The sequence below is a fragment of the Muntiacus reevesi genome, chromosome 8 (assembly GCF_963930625.1).
Source record: "Muntiacus reevesi chromosome 8, mMunRee1.1, whole genome shotgun sequence".
Taxonomy (NCBI): Eukaryota; Metazoa; Chordata; class Mammalia; order Artiodactyla; family Cervidae; genus Muntiacus; species Muntiacus reevesi.
In genome coordinates, this window is record NC_089256.1 from 56,541,338 (window position 1) to 56,564,778 (window position 23,441).

The 23,441-nt window shown below is 38.5% G+C and overlaps 1 protein-coding gene across 13 annotated transcripts in view; it reads right to left on the bottom strand.

Moving 5' to 3' along the window:
* Nucleotides 1–3,660: 3,660 nt before the first annotated feature.
* The window catches only part of LPP (LIM domain containing preferred translocation partner in lipoma), a 715,161-nt gene continuing 695,380 nt past the window's right edge, over nt 3,661–23,441 (bottom strand). For all 13 annotated transcript variants that reach the window (XM_065943106.1, XM_065943114.1, XM_065943107.1 and 10 more), the window contains 2 exons: nt 21,824–21,944; nt 3,661–19,184 (listed from right to left, as the gene is read on the bottom strand). In XM_065943106.1, the coding sequence (XP_065799178.1) occupies nt 19,056–19,184; nt 21,824–21,944 (250 nt within the window). In that variant the 3' untranslated portion in view covers nt 3,661–19,055. The remainder of the gene's footprint in view (nt 19,185–21,823; nt 21,945–23,441) is intronic.

Here is a 23,441-nt window from a genome sequence, read left to right on the forward strand (position 1 = left end):
CTTGCCAAAGTCCATAAAAGTTCTGCTGGGACTTGGATTAGCATTCCATTAAATCTGTGAATCAATTTACATTTTTATGATATTATTTTCCTATCTTTGAAGATGGTATATCTTTCTACTTATTTAGATCTACTTTAATGTCTTTCAGTACAGTTTTATGATTTTCTTCATTTAGGTATTTTATATTTTAAAAAAGATATTCTAGGGTACTTTGCATTTTTTTGGTCACTGTGATATATGATTTATTCAAAAATGCATGTGCATGCTCAGTCACATCAGTCATGTCCAACTCTTTGCGACTCCGTGACTGTAAGCTGCCAGGCTCCTCAGTCCATGGGATTCTCCAGGCAAGAATACTGGAGTGGGTTGCCATGCCCTCCTCCAGGGTATCTTCCCAACCCAGGGGTGGAACCTGGGTCTCCTGTCTTGCAGGTGGATTCTTTACTGCTGACACTGGGAAAAGTACATTATCAAAAATACATTATCTGACTTCTTGTGGCTATTGCACTGAAATAAAATGCAGTTTGAGTATATTAATGTTATATCTAGTAAAGTGTTATGTGTTCATCATACTGATTTGACAACCAAATATATTAAGAAATGGTCACCACAATAAGTCTGGTAACCATCTGCACCATATAAAATTATTAGTTACTCTTTATTATAGTTATTCTTTATGTTATACGTTACATTCCTGTGACTTATTTATAATTGAAAATCTGTACCTTTTAATCCCCTTCATCTATTTCACCCAACACCCACCAGTTTCAATCATCAGTTTGCTCTATCTATGTCTGTTTAATGTTAATTATTTTTATATTATTTTAGATTTCTATATATATAGCTTTATGCAGTTATATCATCTATGAGTAATGACACTTTGGCTTCTTACATGCTATTTTTTTTATAACTTTTATTCATGTTTTTATTACAACAGTACTGGTTAGAGTTTTCTGTGTAAAGTTGAGATGTGTTGATAGTGAGCATACTTTTTTATAGTTTAAAATAACTACTTCTAATTTTTCAATATTTGTAGTGATATTTGCATAGATAGACTTTACTTAAGAAAGCTTCTTCTTATTTTTAGTTTGCTAAGGGGTTGTTCTTCATTATGAATACTTTATTGTATTATGCTCCTTTCCTGAATCTATTGAGATACTATGATCATAACACTTTTCTATTTTATTCTGTCAAAGTGGTGAATTACATTAATGCATTTCTAATATTCAACTACTCCTGTATCATTGGGATAAACTCAGATTATTTGAGAAACTATATGATTGCCATTCTCTTTGTTCAACATTCCTTATGTGTCACTGATATTCCTTCCTGGTTTATTTTCTTTGTTTATGAAATAAGTCTTTTAGAATTTTTTGTTATATTCTGTGTGTGTGTGTGTGTATGTTAGTTGCTCAGTCATGTCCAACTCTTCGTGACCCCATGGATTATGGCCCACCAGGCTCTTCTGTCCATGGAATTCTTCAGGCAAGAATACTGGAGTGGACAGCCATTCCCTTCTCCAGAGGATCTTCCTGACGCAGGGACCGAACTCAGGTCTCCTGCATTGCAGGCAGACTCTCTACCTTCTGATCCACCAGGGAAGCCCTGAACATTCTATTTTCTTAGGCTTCAAAATCACTGGACAGTGACTGCAGCCATGATATTAAAAGATGCTTGCTCCTTGGAAGGAAAGCTCTGATAAACCTAGGCAGTGTATTAAAAAGCACAGACATCACTTTGCCAACAAAGGTCCATGTAGTCAAAGCTATGGTTTTTCCAGTAGTTAGATGTACAAATGTGAGAGTTGGACCATAAAGAAGGCTGAGTGCTGAAGAATTGATGCTTTCAAATTCTGGTGCTGGAGGAGTCCTGAGAGTCCCTTGGATTGCAAGGAGATCAAACCAGTCAATCATAAAGGAAATCAACCCTGAATATTCATTGGAAGGACTGTTGCTGAAGTACCAATACTTTGGCCAGCTGATGTGAAGAACTGACTCACTAGGAAAAGACCCTGATACTGGGAAAAATTGAAGGAGGTAGTAGAGGATAAGATGGTTAGATAGCATCACCAACTCAATGGACATGAATTTGAGCAATATGGGAGATATTGGAGGGCAGAAATGTCTGGCATGCTGTAGTCCATGGTGTTATAAAAAGAAAGGACTTAACAACTGAACAAAAACAGCAACAAACAGTCATCAAGACCTTTCAGCTTTTGTTAATTTTTAAATTGTCTATGTTTTTCCTAGAAATGGAAATTACAGATAGAACTCTTTTTCTACTCCCTTCATATTATTAAAGTTGTTAGTATGATAGTACAGGACTGAGGGTCCTGTCAGGACACAAGATCCAGCTTTGTAATTAAATTACATTGTGACCTTAGGTAAATTCTTTTCTATCTCTGGGACCTAGTATTCCCTTGAAAAATCAGAAAGCATGCTCTCTAAGGACCCTCCCAGCTCCCACACAATGAATAGGGACAAATAATATTTGTGCAGTATTAAAATACAAAGCAGAAGGGGGCTGAGGAACATAAAGTGAGCAATTTGAGAAAAACAGGGAAAGAAAAGCCAGTGTTACATGTTCTATGCCCTTCTTTGTTTACAACTTTCTGGCAAGAAGTTATGAACTCCCTGTGCCCCAGTGCTATATCCATCTTTCGTTAATTCAGAAACACACCTTGTGTCCAGCATTTTGAAAATGGTGGCCTCTTGTTGGACTCTCAGATCTCTCAGCATTAGTAAGCTAAAACATGAGGCTGAAAAAAAGTCAAAAGCCTGATTGGGAAGGAGAAGGGATACCCTTTTCTGAATTTCATAGAAGGAGTTTCATGTACCCTATAGTTCTACTCACTCTTAAGTATTAGGCTGGACTAGGGATCAGGGTACTGGGTTAATTTGAAGCTGTGTTTAAAAAATTAAAAACAAGTGTTCAGTGAATGGTGATCTTGGATTGTTAACTTTATTTCTCACATTCTTAGCATTTTCACATAGAAAATGAGGGTAGAATCATTGTGGACCACAGACTACTAAAAATTATATGATGAACTGTGAAAAGTTTTGAAAATGTTGAGTCATACTCTCCCAAGTGTCTGATTCTTTTTGTCTTCTTACCATAGTTATTTGCACCAGAATCCATCAGTTTTAGCTTTACTAGACTATAGACTTCTTCAAAGCAGGAACTATGACTGATTTATATCTGTATCCCTCAAGGAGCCTAGAGCAAAGCAGATTCTCAGTGTTGGAAAAGTATGCACAGAACAGATGGAATAAAAGTGTGAGAAGTCAGCCAGTCATTAGTGATGTGAGTGGAGAACTCCCCATCCACCACCACCATCCCCCTCCCCCACCACATGCACAACTCAGGAACTGATTTGCTTGGATCCAACTTTAAAAGGGGGAAGTTCTTTGCTTGAAAGTTGAAGACAAAGTGGTCAAGTGATTCTAGAACATATCTAACCTTAAGATATTCTGTGCTAACAGTGGAAAAGAGTGGGTGCCTTCATATTCTTGTTGGCATCATATTTCTTTTGAGAGACGTTCCCTTTCTCAGAAGACCATATGGAAAGCAAATGATGTAAAAAAGGAATCACAGTAAAAGAGGTTAGGAGAAAAGAGACAGGGATTATCAAGCTCAAAAAGAATTCCACACATAGGCAAGTAAATGTAATAACTTTATTGGATTTCTAAATATAATAACATAGTTGCAATTTTTTAACAGAAAAAAGGAATATGATTTTCATATTTATTGTTATAGAGCATTGGAAAAACATAATTGATAGAAAAAACTGATAGAGGGTAAATAGAAACATGATTTCATAGAGGTGGTAATGTATAAATACAAAAGAAAATAACCCAAATCACTTGCTTATAACAGATTTTATTCTCTTACTTTTATAAGGAACCATGAGGTCTATGTTGGATTTGTCAGTGACGGTTCATGATATAGAGGAGAGACGTAATTTGCTAAGAATAAAAAAGAGAAATCTGCATTTTGGGAATACCATGGCTCTGTCAGTATCATATATGTGAAAAAAGGCATATTCTCCACATGTTTTTTTGTGTCACTTTCCCTAAGTCAGAGAATGCTATTCAGATTTGTAGCGATCACGGTGGGGACTATGATCGTACTTAGTAGGAAGTTCTTGTTCTTTGACACATTTAGCATAGAGAAAACCTGGCTTATCCCCCCTTTTCCTTGATTTATCTTTTTGTAAATACCACTCAACGTTTACATAAAACTCTCTCAGTCATGAACAGATTGACACCTGGAGCAAAACCATGCTGTCTCTTTCCCAGTCTATCTTGTTTCCAAGGAGGAAAAACTCTGTGGTATTCCAATGCCCCTTTTGATATCATGGAGATTTCTTAACTTTTATCTAGCACATTTTTCTCTAAAAAAATAGAAAATGACTGGTGTTAAAACTGAATAAAGTAAAAACATAACAAGAACACGAACAGGAAGAGTAGAGAGTTTCAGAGAAGAGTATCGCTTTCTTCAGGGAGACAAGTCATCTCATAAAATGACGACAACCAAGGAGAGGTGGTACACACTCCAGTAATGATAAAACCGTGATCCATTCTGCCGCCCTCCCTCGTGTAAGTAGTGGAGCCCCTTAGATGGAAAGCAAAATGGTGACATGTCGATGACATGGGGAGCATCTTTCATTGTTTGTCTCCCTTTGCTTCCTGTTGGTGAAATTGGGTGGGATAGGAGACAACTTTGTGCCAAGAGGATGGCAAGAGCTTCCTTGGGGAAAGGCTCACTGGAGGTACCTTGCTTTTCCAAAGCAGAGACAGACTCAAGCAAACATGGAGCTAACTGACTTCTAAGGGAAGAGAGCGACTTGGCAAGTGTAATCTGCCAGCTGGTTGAGTCAGACGACACATTGAGAAAGATCTTTTTTGGAAGCACGTCCTCCCTTCAACCCTTTTCCTAAAATCATACATAGTCTACTTTGCCCTATTGGTCTGGACCCTCTCCTCCTGCCACAGCTGGGTAAGAATCCAACTTTGTAGGCTGAGCTGCTGCTCCATTGACAATATCTACAGTTGTTATATCAGTGACAGAACCATGGAAACAAAAACCAATAAATAACATGTGCTGCTATTTTTAGGAGTCAAAGTAAAGATGCTCTAAGGATCTGGCAAGGGCATTTGGCCCCCTGAGCCTCCAACTGTCAGAGCCAAGACTTTTCTTTAGTTTTCACTGATGTGAGCCTGAGAGATAAAAGGAGAAGCAATGTGCTGACATTCTAAGCTCACCAATGCTTAGTTTATAAAACACACATATGACACATATCCTAATAGAGACCCTGGCTCATTGATTCTCTTAAATAACCTTTTTTTCCTGACTAAATGCTCCAATTCCATGAAGCATAATCTATTCCCTTGAAGTAGAGTACAGGAAACCTCAGCAATATGCCACAATCCAGTAGGATAAAAATATAAAGTGGCTGTATCAGCAAGGAATGCTCAGGAAATGTGCTTGCAGCCTGTTTCACGGTGCCACTCGGGAGGGGATATTGGAAATGAGTGACTTTCTTTCATTTGGCAAGGATTCCTTATCTTAGCACCTACTCCTTTCGGTGGTGTGTTTTTGAAGGCTGCACGGTATGACTCTGGGTACCGTGTGTACATACATATGTAGGAAGAACGTCTATGTTTCTCAGAATAGGCACTTTTTGAAGGCAGTAAATCTAAAAGTAAAGTTAATAGAGCCTATATTTAGTGCTCATCTTCTCACTTTGCTGATGTGTATGCTGAACAGAAGATCACAGATTTGAGTCAGTCTCGCAAAGAGGCCAGAGTCGGCAAATGGCTATATTCAGAGCTGGGGAAGTCTTGCCAACTCAACTGTAGCTGTTAAAAGGCAGACTTGGAGAAGGTGCAATCGTTTTTCTCAAAGGTGACAGCACAGAAGGAGAAAAGCCTGTGACAAAGCCATGAAATAAAAGCTGGTGTGTGCAGCTCAGAGAAAATTACTATCCTCCCGCTTTGCATCTTCATGTCACATCTACTTGATGGCACAGATTTGCTACCAGAAAGTTCTTTCTTTTCCCTTCCTTTTTTGGGGGGTGCATCTCATAACTGCACATGCTCCCAGTAGAGAAGAAGGCAGTCCCAAGTCTGTTTAACAAATGATAAAGGTGAAGTTTAAAAGACAAAATAAAAAGCAATTAATTGCATAGATAACACGGTAAAAGTTAAAAAAATCCTGCTGTGAAAGTTTTACATTTCGCTTAAGGCACATTAAATCGCAAAATTTTATTTGTGTTAAAAATCAGACAATCAATGCCGTCTCTAATTCTATTTGCTTTTTCATACATTTCTTGAAAATTAATGAGGACAAATTCAGATTTTTTGGGGGGGATATTCTGACTGTTTAATAAGAAGTAATTCTTGGATAATTTGCTCATCAGTTGTCCCAAGAGAATAAAAGGGTACCAAAAATAAGAAAGCTACTTAAAAATGATTTTTCAATGACTTCACTATAAACTACTGGCTTTTCAATGCCTTGGTTCGGACATTTCAGTTAAGAAGGCTGGCATGGTTTACCCCAGTTTCAACTTGCTATCTAGTGAGGCAGGTCCAAGGCACTTAACACTTTTTGGCAATTTCATCCTGATCTGTTACTGTAATGGCAGTCATCTAAAAACTAAGCAGAAGGCACACAGGGTTAATGAAATGCAAACACTGCCCAAATATCAACTCACCTTTTACGGTGACAAAGTTAAACATGAGGCCATTCCCACTGTTTGCATTTAAATGATAAAATCCCTTTTCCTCTCAAAGTCTGAATTTGAAGGAATGAAACATGTTGGCAGATACATTATAACCTGGTTATGCTATTCTCCCTACTTCTAGTTTATAATTACTAAGTGATCATCTACTGTCACCCAAAGAGAAAGAGAGATGAAAAGGAATTGGGTTTTTTCCCTTTATATTTGTCTCCTGAGAAAGAAGAAAAATGAAGAAATGTATCCAAGAAAAGCTAGCTTTCCCTCTTCTGCACTTTCTAAACTAGTTCAGAAATGGAGTGAAATGATTTGGTGAGGGAAGACATTTAGGCTTAACATTTACTCCCTCATGATGGAGGAAAAGGAGTGAAAAAGGCAACTCTTATTCTTACACAACAGTAGGAAGGAAAGTGGGCAATGGACAGAGCAGCAACACAATGTATCAATAATAATCACCAAGAATTGTTCTTAAGGGACTCCAGCAGATAGATACATAAAGAGAGACTTCAGCTGCAGAGATAAATACCTTAGTTTCCACCCCCACCTCAAATTGCTTTGGCATAGTCTAAGAGATAAATGGATCCGTGCAAAATTTAAATAGCTCTTTCTTTTTTTATTTTTTTGGCAGTCACTAAATTGGGTCAGGTCTAGGAATTATTAGTTTCTTGGCCTGAAAAATCCAAGTGTTTTAAAACAAGATTTCCTTTTTGAAGCATCAGCTTTCTTGGAAGATGTGTGTGTGTGTGTGTGTGTGTGTGTGTGTGTGTGTGTATGAGATAGTGAGTATGTGTGAGTGTGTGAACATGTGTGCATGCAGGTGCATGGGTGAGTGTTCTGAAGACAACACAATTGTATTTTTTCTAGTTATGAGGGGTAAGATTGTGTACAATGGAGGAAGAAAAAAATGCGTTCATAATTTCCTTTACATTATGTAAAGATAAACTGGAGTTTATGGCTGTCTTTATTTTTTTTAAAGAAATGTTTTTTCATATTTATAGCCTCACTGTCCTTTTATTCCTTGTCTAAGACATCACAGGTTCCACCCAAGTGAGTATCAGCTCAGGCATACCTACCTAGAAAATTCTGAAGAGTTCTCAAAATGCTTCCTCTGCTAATCCACTCCTGTGTGTGTGTGTGTGTGTAGGGGGGCACCTCATTGATTTTACAAGAATCATTTTCCACTCCATCAATCATAACATTAATCAAACCTCACTGGAAAATGAGGCTCCTTCCCGGTGTCTGAATGTCATCTCAGCCAAAGCCACTCAACTGCTGGCCCCCCGGCACCGCCTGCATTTCCCAGGTGTGCAGATTGGAAAGGGGTGAGGAGACACTTGTTATTTACTTGGCCTCATTAATCCCAGGGAATTTAGCAGAAGGATAATGAGACCGATTTGATGGATGGAAGCCTCCCGGGAAAGAAGATGCCTAGAAAGCATATTAGGTAAGCTCATTTTAAGGTTCCCTGCAGTAGATTTAACTCAGATGAAGAAAGAATATTTTTTAGTTAACAGATTTTAACTTCAAGTCAAACAACTACAATGAGAAATGAGAGGAACTGAAAACCCAAGAGGGCACATCAATAGGCACTGCTTCCAGACGGATGCTGCTCAAGAGGAGGCATACCCAGTTGTTGAACTGCCATATTTCACGTTCTAGAACATACGGGCTGGCTTCCAAGTAAGTATTCTGGAAACAACAGTACCAAACTCCCCGTGATAAGCCCACAGGAAACACAAAATGACAACAAGAGGGGAAGCCCAGGCTCTCCCACAGCAAAAGCCAAGTGGCAGAATCACGATCTGTCCCATAGCATTTTTTCATGGACATTTCAAGGTCAAGGTAGCTTGGTTGGCTCGGAAATGCCTGATGCTGTGACATACACTTGGTAGGGCCTTGATAAATATGAGCTGAGAGAGAGGACAACAAGCATTGTTTACCTGCAGGAGTTCCTGCCTCTGTGGGGCATAAATCGTAGCCCACATAAGAGAAAAATGTCTTAAGGATCAAGTCACTTCTGTGTGCCACTGAATTCTAAATGTGTGGCCTCCATTGATATTTGGAACCTCACAGTTCCAGAGAGTTTTTCAGTTAATGTAAAGTAAACTGGAGCCTCTGGGGAAATTTGCTGCAGTGTACTTCAGTGCCAGTGTTTGCTCTTGGTGGTGCCCTTCCTCACCAGCTCCGTCACACTGCCAATCAGATGAACTGCCTAGCAGTTTCCCACACAAGGACACAGAAAATGCATGCATGCTTTGAATGGTCTCAAACCCCACAGCATCCATATGCCTCTGCCAGCTGATAGCTGGGTGATCTATGTGAATTTCTTGGATGCCTTCAAACAGGGGCCCCAGGGGTCTGTGAAGAGCATCCAGCATGCTCTGAGGTGTCTGGTGCCCTGAAAGCAGCCACCGGAGAGAACAATGGACTTGCCAGACCCGGGTACATCCCCAGGCCTGCCACTTACCAGCTCTTACTGCTTTTGGCAAGTCACTTACTGATTCTGAGCCTCGGCTTTCTCTTTCAGGATAGGGCTATTAATAACCTTCCTCCCAGGGCTGTTTCACGTGCGAAAGCAGTTTGTAAACTATCTTAGGAATTATTATTTTAGAGCTTGGAAAGCCATCCCCCACCCCAGGCCTGCCCAGGAGACTGATGACAGGTTCTGCCCATAGGGCTCTTGGATTCAAGGCTGGGGTGGAAGAAGCTGCAAGTCTTATCCTCTCAGAGACAACTAATATATGGCAAGTGCCTGGTATAGTGTCCTTTTGGCTGTCTTTCTACTTCCCATCTATCTTCAGTTACAAATGCCTTCGGAACAAGCATACGGTATGGATTTAGCCAGCATCTTCTAAATAACTTTTGAAGTTTTGAATTTAGGATTTTGAGACATGTGGCATAAACTGTAATTAATGCCATGCTTCAACTGTACTGAACTTGTGTATACATTTTGATATAAAACTGCAACATAATGTAACCTACTTCCTTTCGCACAGAACAATTGGCTAGAGGTAATGCTTTTCAACAGAACCAGCATCTTCTGCTTTTGACGTTTTCCTTGTTAGAAGTGGAAATCACACGCTGACATTTCCCAACATTTTAAGGTCATTATCAACAGCCTGGATAACGGGAGAGTGTTTCACAGATTATTTAGTGGGGGAAGGCATGAAACTGTGTAACAACTGTCAGGATAGTTTGTCTTTTGAATAAGAAAATAAGAACTGCAACCCAAAACTCATACTCTTAAACTTGACCCTCAGAAAATCCTTCAGACTATTTTTAAGGGTATTTAAAGCTTTTTTATAATCCTCAACTAAAAAACAAAACAAAACAACAAGTTTATTTTTTAAAGAAATGTATTGCTAAAAGCAAAATAGGTTAGGAAGGAAAACAGGGAGGAAGCAATGTTTTATTATGTACTAAGATTAATTGTGTGTGGCACCAAGGAGCACCTAAGCCCCAAAGACTGATTCTGGGAGCTTGGAACAAAGTACAATGGAGGAAATGGAAGAGCTTAAGAAATAAGAGCTCCCTGATGCAGGTGATGCTCAAGCAGAGTCTGGATTTTCACTTATCAGTACATACATGAGGGAATTTTAACACCAAGTGGAATAGATAAATGTGGAGTCCTTTACAATCATGGATCTAGAAGCAACAGGAAAATAGAGGTGTCCTCCTTGTCATACTAAAGAGGCTCAGAAGATAGGGGTGTTTGGTGCAAGAGTAGATTGCGTAGCTAAGAACCAACGAAAATGTACATTTTGTACATTACCAAAAAAGATTCCTGTTCATACTGTCTGTGCTAGATTATATTTTGACAACTTTTCCTATCTTAAAATTACATAGAGATGAAAAAGCAAACTGAATCAATCTTGCTCTATGTCTTTCCCTTCTCACTGACCCTGAATACCTGGAAACCTTTTCTTCTGTGAAGGACATTCTAGAATGTGTTATACTTAAAGTAGAGGATCTTCTCTGAACATAAGCTATGCTTTCCTTTTGTTTCTGGTACTTTACATTCTCTTCTCTAAACTTCTGAATCAAGCAATGAATCAAGATTGCTCAAGTGCACTCTTCCATGAAGACCTAACTGATGTCACTGGGAAGAATTACTTTTCCTGAAGCTATATCACTTCCTATGGAGTGCAGACTGAACCTATCTGATTTTATTGCAGTTGACTTTCAATTAGAGTTACTTAGGGGCTGATTCTCTTAAAGTGATTAATAAATGGAGGGTATGAGCAAGGGATGAATTTGTTAGAAAGACAAAAGTATACAGAAAACATGGACTCCTCAGGGTAGTCCTTAAATGATTGAGTGGTGAAGCTGCTCACTTCATCAAGAGTGTAACATCTCTAGGTACTAACATTTGAGCCCAGAAAAATGCAAGCAAATCTCAAAAACCAAACTAGCCAGAAATATTTATGTGGAGCCTATAAAGAGTCCAGAACTCTTTTTGCATATTCAGTATGGGAACATGGACAAGAAATGTTAAATTCTTGAGAAGACAAGGACGAAATGAAAGGGTTGAAGAGAATTTATGAATATGGACCAAGAAGTGGGAATCTAACGGATGACATATGTAAATACTAGCTTACTCCCTATATTGACTTTGGTAACATCAAAAACAGTGAAGTTACACAGAATAAGAGGACTGTTTTATGCACAAGGGACATCTAACCTCATCCAGTTTTCACTCTCCTGGGTCTGAGTCCTTGGGGGAAATTTCCACATCGAATATCAGTTTCCTTTCAATGATTCCAATTCCATTTACTTTCAGCCCTGAAGAGGGTGTTTTTACCTAGCCTGACCCAAAGAGCTGGCTACATTTCACTTAGTAGACTGAAATAAAATTAGAAAATATTGTTGGGTCTAACTGTTCAAAGGAGAAGCAAGTGGATGATTGAACTTGATACTATGTTGATAAATGAGGAAAAGTTGAAGGAGTGATATCTGACCTAGAGGCAAAGATATAGACCTTAAACTTCCTGTGCATGGCTCCAGAGTCCGAATTTTGTTTAATATGAGGAAGAACTTTGGGAGAAATAAGCTACCCCAATAGTACAAGGGTTGCCATGAACAGTACTGCAAACTAGCGAGCTCTAAAAAAGATGTGGAATGGTGACTTGTTGGGAAAATAATAGGAGATTCGGATCCTTAAAAGACCCATGAGCCTATGTTTGTCTAGGAACAGCGCTGAGGCTTGGGGTCGACTATAGCCCTCTACCCTGGTGTAGAACAGAAGATGGCACAGCGAAATCTGTGTCAATCTTGGTAGATCATTCTACTCTTGGGGTTAAAAGCTGAATTTAGAAGCTACAGTTTTGTGTAGCATGTGTGTCATTTAATAAGACTTCTGTTTGGGTCTATTAGGTCAATGTCTAGCAAAGGTAGGTGAATGATGTTTCCACTTGCCCCTAAGTGAATGAGTTTATTGGAAAAAGTAGCAAGCACACAGTGGGTAAGGATTAACGCAACCATCTTAAAGTATTACAAAGGACTCAGTTATGGGTTTCCCTCTTCTTTCTAGTATATCTAACTTTTGCTTATAGAATGTTTCAAAACTTGTGTTTATAACAATGGTTAGAATGAGAGATATTTATTAGGGTGGTTTGAAACTGTTGTAAATTATGCAACAATCAGAAATAAAGCAAAAAGCTTTTAGCAATTTCTTTTTTGTAACGTCATGGGAGAAAAGTCAATGAGTTTAATAAAATGTATCTTCCACACAACTTTCCACTGAAATAAGCCACATGTATGTTGGATAACAAAAATAGTGTCTACAACTTTTCTGCACAGGGTCCAGGAAAGTAAGATAGAAAAGGGTGTAAGGGTCTTTCCTTTCTATATTGATGGGAAAATGTGCCATTTATATTTATTCTTCTTTGAACTTAGTAATCTAACGCTAGTTTTCTGTGCTTGCAACTAAAAAGGAGAAAAGGTACAAATCAATTCCAGTATAGCTGTTTAGGCAGGGCATTAGAGAAAGTGCATGATTGGATTTGAACAAGAGACCCACAGACCAAGGCAACTCCTGTTTACTATGCTCACCAGGTACCTACACTGGAAAGGATGAGATACTCGTGTGTGAAAACAGAAACCTCTAACCTTCAGAGATGCTTAGGGTTTAGTGCAGCTTGCCTAAGACTATGTAAGAATAGGCATCGCCATCTGTCACAGGAGAGTGAGCTAGGCCCTCTTGCAAAGGGGTGAAGTGACATATATTATAGAGTCTTGTGTGGTCATGGCCATGCCACAGGGCTGAGAAACAGCTCTCCTTTTAATTCTCTTTTGACAAGGGAAAATTACAGTGCTAGCCATAGTGACTTTTAAACACCTCATAAACTTAGAAATGTATTTTACTTGTTTAAAAAGCTACAATTGCCAATCCTTAAAACCTCTGTGAAAATTCTGAGTTACACTCTATAAGAATCCTCATGTCAGTGTTTTGTGACCTTCCCCTTCTCTCAAATTCTTCCTTCCCTCCGCATTCCTCTCTTCTTGGAGACAGATTAAAAAATAAACAAGCAAAAAAACCTTCTGTCTATTTATCAAAACAATATATTCACTGTGACTATTAATGTTAAAACTGGGCAAATTCATTTCTGTATTGAGTTATTTATGTATTAGAGTTGCTTTCACTTTTCTCATATGTGACCCCCAAAAAGGAAAATCAAGGTCAACTTGTAGACAACGTTAAGGACAGAAATAAAAAATGGAAATCCATTCCTAGAATTATAAGCTTTTTCCAAACAAATTCATAAAAACAGACACAGAGGGCATATTTTTGATCAGTATTAGACAGAGTTCAAAAGAATCTCAGACTCAAATTTTAAGAAAATGTGTTACTGAGAAATCCAGATTGTTCTTTTCAGGTTGATTTTTATAAACAGACTACAGGTCTGTAACATGTGTTTCAGGAAAAACTCTGTTGCTGACCTACTCCCTGTAAAATACTCTGACTCAAGTATTAGGGTTTAATATGATTGTCATGGGAAAAAATGCTGATATGTGTAAAAATTCCAGAAGGATAATAAGAAAAATTCTCAAGTTTCATTGATCTAAAATAACATGCCATCACTTAAGAACATGATTGTCTTGTTGGTCAAAATGCTTTGGATTAAAAAAAAAAAAACCTTAAACTAGTCTTAGAAAGATCACTTTGCCTATAGCTGAGAAAAGTAGGCCAGTCATAAATGAATTTGCCAAGAACTCTGTGATCTGAATCCCTGATGAAAACTCATTAAAATAAAACCGAAAGACTATTATCTCACCTCACTTTATGAATAAACACAGTCTGGAAAAATATGCCTTTCTAAAGAAAGGATTTATGGATGCTGCATATATTTTGTGGTACAATTCTTCTCCTAATATGATCATAATTCCATAAGGATTGTAATGTACTGATTTAATTTATTTATGAAAAGTCCAATCAGGATAACATTAATGAGTAGAAATGTTAAGGAATAAGAACGAGACAAGGAGGGAGGGGGAGAGGGAGAGAGAACTCTCACCAGGCCACACAGCTTTAATCAGATCACTTTTTAAAGGCTGAAATCATAAGTGAACTAAACAAAAGCCAGGCTTCCCAGGTGGCACAGTGATAAAGAATCCACCTGCCAATGCAGGAGAGACATGAGAGATACCGGTTTGATCCCTGGGTCAGGAAGGAGGAGGAGGAAATGGCAATCCACTTTAGTATTCTTGCCTGGAAAATTCCACAGACAGAGGAGCCTAGAGGACTATAGTCCATAGGAGCACAAAGAGTTGGACACGACTGAGCAACTGAACACAGCAGAGCACACAGCAAATGATAGCCTCATGAGAAAAGTTACCTGTCAAGGAAACAACTTGACCTGACATATTCATGATTGCACCATAATAATGACTCAGAACCAAGATCCTCAACTAATTCTGTATACTATTAAATTAAAAAAATAAAAAACAAACCAAAAGACTGCGGCAATTAAAAGCAGTATGCTGAATAGACATTAAAGGCTCAAGTGGAAGTATGTCTTCATTAGCTGACTAAAACTAGAGTAAGACCACTAAATAAAACCACTTACTCACTAACAACACCTAAGACATCACCTTGTAGCATAAGAATGCTTAACAATGTTGTCCTAACTTAGGAATCCATAAGGTACTTCCAAGAGATGGTGAGAACAGAAATACTGCTAAAATACATTAAGATGAAGAGTTCAGATTTCTCTGGATTTTGACTTTTCAATGAGTACATCTTTGAGATTTGGGAGGATTATTTATGTGAAGACTCTTCAGAGGAGCATTCATAGTAGTGTAAAGTTTTCTTTAAAAATAAGGCACAAATACGTGTTGCTCTCTGATTGTCTCCTGTGAAAGTGCACCAAAAGAGCGATCTTAGGAAATGAACTTGAGGCACATTTTGCAGAGGTATATCTTTTCCAGCCTCCTGGTTTCCTACAGATGGCTAAAGCAGGGTATGGAACATGCTGTCATATTTCATTCATAACACACATGTACTGAAGCTCCAGGCAACAGATGGACAATCGCTTGTTTAAACTACAAATGTGAAATACTAAGGTAGCATAGCAATATTTCTAGAAATGTATATGGAAAAAAAGCCATTCCAAGCCAAGAGAAATGGTGAGAGGCTGTGAGGTTACATCAGTGTTTCCCTGATCTTCCTAGCAGCTGCCATAGTTTCCCCAACACCCTTCAAAACTTGATAATGGAGGGATCAAGGGGCAGCCCCAATGCAGATTTGACAAGAGAAGCCTAAACCATATCAAATAGAAATAACACTGTTACTCCTGGCTGGTTCACATTAATAGGATTATTATTAACTAGGAAAACTGTTGGGAGTTGTGTTTTCAGAGTCCTGTCTATATTCCATAAACCCTCTATGACAGACCCATGGTAAAATGCTCTCTTCCTTCCCCTGAACCCAAATACAAAATACTTGTTTAAATGCAATTAGAATTTTATATACTTGAAACATTATCGCAAACATCTCTGCAGAATCTCAGTGAGGAAACAGTTATAGTGTTGATATCTCCACTGTATTCATCAGCATACATACACACAATGAAGTCATTTTGATCAGAGAAGTTGCTCTGGTAAAAACAATTTTTTAATGAAAGGAAAAGGAACCCACATCATTGAGCTGCAGAGATGTCCAGGATCTCAAAGCTTTGATGCATTTTGCTGGAAGACATGACTTATTTTGAGTTTTAAAGGCCAATCTGTTCACAGATGAGACTCCACACTGAGTCAATATGAGCCGGGGATCCAGGCGATGGAGAAATCTAACCATGAAGCGATCTGCAGAGCCCAGGACATCGTGGGTTTTTTCTCCTTTTCCATGTCTCTCATGTTACATGGAATTACCAAATATTTCTGTTCGTGACAATTTTTTTAAAAACCAGTATATTTTTTAGTTTATTTTTACAAACTTTCTCTTATAGACTCTATGATTTTTTTCTATTATCTATGTATTTAAATGGTAACAATCAAGACAAGATATCATAAGACAGTAGAATTATCATCCTTAAGGCACTAGATCTTTATATCTGTTATAGGCATCATTTCATGTAGCTAAAACAGTAAAGAGTGATTTGGCATTGCTGATACCAAATGATTAATAGAAGACAAGAAAGCAGTATAAATCATATAATTAAGAAATCCTGAAATAAAATATTTTAGGATCCTTTCCTTATTATACCTTGTGAAAGAAAAAAATCTAAATCTAAATATTCTGTATATGTAGGTGTGCACATTCATTATTATAAAAGTATGATAAGTCTATATTAAAAAAGAGATTTACTTTAAAAATCTTTGGTAAAGATACTCTGAGGTTACATGATAAAAACGCACTATAAAGATTGTAAGCAAGCACTATTCTGGCAGTGTCACAGTGAGGGGCCTGTAACAGCCTTTTCTTATAACTCTTTTTTCTTGGCATGTAAACATTCAGTTACATAAGAACTTAAATGTAACCAACAAGTAGAATGTTACTGCATTTTTATAGTATAAATATTTCATAAATCCTCCCTCTTTTGGCAAAATTCATAAGATTGAATTTCAAGAGATAAACTCCACCCCTCAATAAGTTGGGCTCTTTCCTTTTGACCAAAAGATAGTTTTTCCCCAAGTATTTCACAGAAAACAAATGGCTGAAGCAATTCAAGCTGATTATAGATAGTATCACCCCAATTGTCTAATAGTCAGTACTCTTTGAGGTCATCAGCATGGTCTCCTTTCATTTGGAAGACAGAAAGGCAGTGATACAGTTGTCATTGTATCTTAAAATCCACATGCTGCTGGACCTCTTGCATTTCACATTATGAGAAATGTGAGGTCAAGGACAAGGGAGGCAAGGTGAGGAAAGCATAGTGGTCAAAGGACCCTTTGAAAAGCTCTAACTGTGGTGGTTCTAAAACAAAACTGTTTGGTGACCAAAGCAAATGAGCCACAGATTGACTTAGAAGAGCCATAGGCTTAAGGATATCTTATTGAAAAAAAGAAAAAAAAAAAAAAAAAAGGAACCACCTTTATGATTATTCCCACTAAAGCAAAGTAAATTTAATTGGGATGCTTGAGGTCTGGATTGCAATGCAAAACATTCACAAATAATTTCTCGTTTCTGAGTGTTAAAATTAAAAACAAAAGTCAGACTAGAAAAGTTTATCACCTTCTAATCAGGAAAAAGATCTTTGTGGAATCAGGGAAGGGTATACAGGGGAATGTAGCTATGTTTGTTATATTTGATTTCTTAAACTGGGTATTACAGAGATCCATTATATTATTATCTATATTTGTGTTATATTTAAAATACTTTGCAATTTAAAAGTATATACTTGCAGAAAGTTTTTAAGAAGGTTGACCTAATCTTAAAAAAGATTTGAGCAAATTTTAATCCAAAATATTTAATTTACAAGATGGTAACCTGCTACTAAGAGCAGGGTTGTTCCTTAAAGGAAACATGTTAGGACATAAAAAAGCAATGTATATGGTTCTGCAGTTAGCAGGCAAGCATTTCACTGCCCCAAAAGAATCTGACTTAAGATCCCAGGCTCTGCATATTTTTAGTTCAAAAAGGCAATTTCTTTTCAGCGATTGTCTATGAAAGTGTGATGTAAATGTCACATCAATGATATGAAAATGTCTCCTGCAATATGTATTTTGAGTTGCAGAAGAATTATAAGAATAATGAAACTGTGGTTCCATAATCTTTTCAAGTTTCCTGTCTTTTTAAAGTAAACTAAACAAAACTGAGACAATTTTATGTGCCCTGATTTGCAATTGTCAGGTAAAATGGACCTGGGCCTGGAAAAAAAAAATTAAACATTTCTTTATAGGTATCTTCCTCTAGAGGAACACAACTACACAATTTTGGCAGTTGTGTTTGTATGTCCTCCCTCCCAAAGCAAACAAACAAACAAAATGTTGCAATATATCTGATATGAAAAGTGGAACAGTATTGGAAGTTATATTCTACAGAAAACCAAATTTGTCCATATTATTATATCCAGGTAGCATGGAAAAAGAAAAAATTAATATTTGAGGCATAATAATGCCTTTTAAAATATAACCCCAAAATGCTTTATCCAGTATACCCCATCTGTAATTTCCGCAGGAAAAATATTGAGGTTTGGTTCTTTCTCACCAATACCTATTTTCAAATGAGCCCCACCACTGGTCATTATAGATTTTGAATTTGGATGGCTGCAAATTCAGCTTCTTTTAATCTATGTAATTTACAGTTTAAATTCTTTATAACCTGACATATAATTGTGCATTTTTTTCCCAAGGGACATGACTAGTTTAGAGCAATAAAAGACTATTTTTTTCAATACACAGAAAATGAATGACTATCTTTTATGATCGCTGGCAATGTGGAAGTGATAGGATGGAGCCTTCAAGCCGAAAGGCACCTGGGAGTTGGCAGATTTCCAAAGGAAAAACTGTGTGACAGCAAATACCACACTAAAAAAAGCCATTCAACCAGATGAAAAGTGAGACAAACATAGGGATTAAAAGTTAAAGGAATGCAGAAGTGAATGGGATGGAGCATAATCCGTGCAAAAATGTGCAAGTCCTTAGGAACAAAGGCCTATCAAGGTTCTACATGATTAACTGTGAAATGTGTATTGCAAGAACTCAAAAAAAAATCTCATATTCTAGGTGTTTCTAAAGAAAGGTTAATAATGGATGAAGTAGAGACCATCCCATAGCTTGATTGCCTTTCCTCTCTTTTCCTATTTCTCTTTTCATATTTTTCTTGTGTTTCATCCTTCTTGGAGCCACCCACTAACCGCTAAACAGGCGACTGGATTTAAAGGTCAGTGCTGGCCTTGGCGGTCAACACCCTGATGCGGGCAGAATTGCAGGTCTTGCAGAGGATGTGTCCATCTAGCGGGTAGCAGCCTTGGTTATCTCCTTCAGACAGGAGACCACCACAATCCTGGAAGAAGGAAGGCAGAGGGAAAGGATGTCAGTGAAAATGGAAACAAACTCCTCTTTTCATTCAAAGTTTCCATAAAGAGATCAATTACCACCTTTTCTCTTCCGCAGGACATCATGTGATATGTCCTGCGTTAAGCTGAAGCAGAGGCTGGGGACATAAATAAGAACAGGGTAAAATGACCTTCCTGAAGTCACGCAATTAGAAATACAGGTACAGAAGGGGAAGAACCTGAGGCTTTAGACTCCCAAGTATTTTGTTCCCTTCACCCAAACAATAAGAACAGGAGAGAATAGATCTTTATCATTTACTATTAATTTAAAGATTTTTCAAAAGAAATATACAAGTGCAAGGACAGAATCTCATGGTAATTCCAGGTCACAAGTTAAGTTGCAGAGTGAATCCTGCTAAGCAGGGGACCACAAACAGGGTCTACATACTTACTCCAACTTGAGCAAGAAAATAAAATCCTAAGGTTTGGCGTGGGTGGGGGGAGTGGGGAATGATGCTTTATACTTTCTAAAGGATACAGCGCAGTATAGAGGAATGAGTGCCAGATGGGGGGACAGGGCCCTTGGGTACCACCATTAGTTCTGCTCCTGCCTCTGTCACTGCAGGCAAGGCCAACAGCCACTCTAAAAATTATTCCCACAATTCCTACCTCGCTGAGATGTTAGGAGGATCAAAGAGGAAAATGGATATGACTATACTTTGAAAAAAATGCCAAGAGCTACATAACTGTAAAGAATTATACTACTGTTAATAGTACCTGAGCATCCATTTTGAAAAGTGTTATATGACAGTTAAACACTGACCTTCACCTTTAGAGGAAACAGAAATTTCTTCGGAAAAGAAAAATATAGTATTTCATCTTGTAGTGTGTGCCCTTGCTAACTGTAGTAGAAACTCTTTTAGAAGGTCACAACTGCTGTGTGCCTCACCTCTGCTGTCTTCTATGACAGCAAGGGGGGGGGGTCATTGAGGTTCATATCTGAATTTGACAAATAATGAAATTTAAGTTCAAAAAGGGTGTCACCCAGAACACAACAGTAGGAGCAGCAGCAGCAGCAGCGATGGCACCTATAGTTATTCTTCCCAAGAAGGCCTGCTTTATGAATGAACAAGCAGATATTCTGGAGATCTAGAGACATTTGACACCCCACTCCAGTACTCTTGCCTGGAAATTCCCATGGAGGAGCCTGGTAGGCTGCAGTCCATGGGGTCGCTAAGAATCGGACACGACTGAGTGACTTCACTTTCACTTTTCACTTTCATGCATTGGAGAAGGAAATGGCAACCCACTCCAGTGTTCTTGCCTGGAGAATCCAAGGGACGGGGGAGCCCGGTGGGCTGCCACCTATGGGGTCGCACAGAGTCAGACACGACTGAAGCGACTTAGCAGCAGCAGCAGCAGCAGCAGAGACTTTTGGGGAAACTGAGTGATGGAATTAAACAGAATCTTTTGGTCATAATCAATAGAAAGAAATTACATAAATGACATGGTTTTAATCCTTTAATGACCTAACATTAACAGTTACCTGGGCACCCTAAAGACCCCAGAGTCGACTGCAGTGTTGAAACTCAACCATTAGCACCTTGAATCTTAGAACCAAAGGAGCCAATACTGGGGCATCCAGAACAAGCCTGTTTTACAGGTGGGGAAGTGAGCTGTGGAGAGGGAAGTGATTTGTCCAGGGTGATGGAGGTCTGCCTCCTTTTAATTCAGTGTTCCTCCCATTCTACAGTCCTGATTCTAAGACACATGTGCAGTACAAATTTATTTTGTACTGCTATCATTTCATCTGGGAAGAGAAAAGGTACATCTCACACCACTCTTAGAACAAACAACAAAACCATGAAAAGTCAAACCCTGTTGGCACATAGAAGCAAGTGTGTCTAGAAATACTGGAAAGCCTGCCTCCCTTGAACCTCAGTTTCTCCAGTTGCAAAATGAACTCTAGGTTTTCCACACTTACAATTCAGGTCAATTCTAAGTAAGGCTAGATATTTTTATTGCTCTTTAATCATAACACCTAGTGTAAAAGCTGGAAGTTTTTTATTCTCTTTGCTCACATTAAGGCCAGAGAGAGGCATGCAACTGGGGCTGTTGGTCAGCTACAGCTCAGGAGGAAGATGGAATCACTGCAGTCCTAGAGACTAGGGGCAGCCCTGCCAACCCCACCGGCCCATATCTTGGGAAAATCTCGTGGGACTAGATGAGCCAGTGTCATGAGGAGGTGGTAATAAGATAGTTCATATTATCTCTTGCAGATAGGAGGAGCTGCTAACCGCTGCACTCAGAAGGTCTGGTAGAAAACAAGAAAGCTGCTTCAAAAGAGGGGCCCTGGGCAAGTCATAGGACTAGGATAACAAAATGCTTTGAAGTCATTTTCTGAATGTGGTGTCCTTTTGAAACCCAGATTAGAGGAGAAAGACTCGCTGCCCTTTTCTATATACATGATGACATGGCCCTCGGGCAAGAAATCTCTCGTCACTTCCAACTGGGGTCACAGGTCTCTTGCAAAACCCAAGTCAAATGAACACAGGCACTAAGGGCTCTCCTAGATTTAATAATTGTGGTATTTATAAAAATCTGGCTCTGATGGGCCTGGCAGGGGGTGGGGGCGCTGACCACAGACCTCACACCGGTAGCAGTGAACATGGAAATCACGATCCAGAGCCACAATCCGGACAGTCTCCTCCTGGCCAGGGGCAGGCATGATAGGCTCCTTGCACACAGAACAGCGGGGAGCAAATTTCCTGAAAGAGGAGAGATAGTTCTGGTTAGATATTGAACTTAAACGCTGGCAAAGAAATGAAAACAAGAGAAAAGAAAAGGTGCAAACCAAGAGCCAGAACATCTGGTCTACCACCTTGTGTGACCTTGAGCAAGTCACCTTCCTTCCCTGGGTCTCCTTCCTTAGCTAAAATAGGGGATTTATACTCAATGACTGTTGAGGTTCTTCTAGATCATAAACATTATGATATTTGGGAAAGTGGGAGATGAGTGTATGAACTGCATCTGCATCTAGGAGCCACAGGCCACTTGGTGTGTGGCATGGCATTCACCTGTGGAAAGACTGCAAATACAAATCCTGGGCTGGATCAATCAGAGGGAAGAATGAAGGTCTTAGCAGCCCCTACTTGCTTCTGACTTTTGCTTCTAGACTTTGTATGTTCTTACTGGGCTCTACCCAAATTTCCTGAGGTTGTAAGTTTGCCTCACTCCCAATTATTAGAACGTCTTTCTTAGAAATGTGTGTGTATATATATCAATATATATATACACATATATATGTATGTATGTATATGTAAGTGTGTGAAAGTGAAAGTCACTCAGTTGTGTCCGACTCTTTATGACCCTGAGGACTATACAGTCCATGGAATTCTTCAGGCCAGAATACTGGAGTGGGTAGCCTGCCTTTCCCTTCTCCAGGGAATCTTCACAACCCAGGGATCGAACCCAGGTCTCTCACATTGCAGGCAGATTCTTTATGAGCTGAGCCACCAGGGAAGCCCCATATATGTATGTATGTGTATATATATGGATAAATATACACATGTTTTTGAGGTCAACTATTGGTGAGAAATTTTAATATTTCCTAACTCTTAATATTCCTTACTATGACTAATGGCCATAACATTTTTTTTTTCTTATAACAGATCGATAGGCTGCAAATACAGGCCATGCATCCATCTGTATCTTCTGGAAATGAAGTGTGCCATTTATGAAGGTGCAAAATGAGACATGATTTGCAATGGACACAGATAAGAACTGAAAAGATTGAAAAAGAAAGACTGCGCAACGCAGATTTTTCATGGTAATGCTTTTAAGATTAATGATGTTAAATTTTATCTATTTGTAGAGAGACTTAAAAAGAAATAATGATAGTAATCTAACACTTTGGAGAGCACTTTATGGTTGTCAAAGCATTTTTACATACATTACACTCTATATGTACATATTAATTTTCCTGGCGGCACCCAAAAGGCATCTGTATGGCTGCAATCTAAATAAATATGAATTAAGCAGCAGATCAATTGATTGCTATGAAAGAAAAATTAAAAGGATCATGGTACAACTGCAGCAGTAATCAGAGTTGTTATAATTGGCATTTTATGCAAGAAGTTTATACTCAGTGGCAAAAAGAACTGCTTTGGACTACCTGATTATTTTTGAATCTAGGTCATCAGTAGTGAAATAAGCAGGCTTCTGGAATCAGCTGCAAAATCTCCTTTCCCCAAACCTACTGGGAC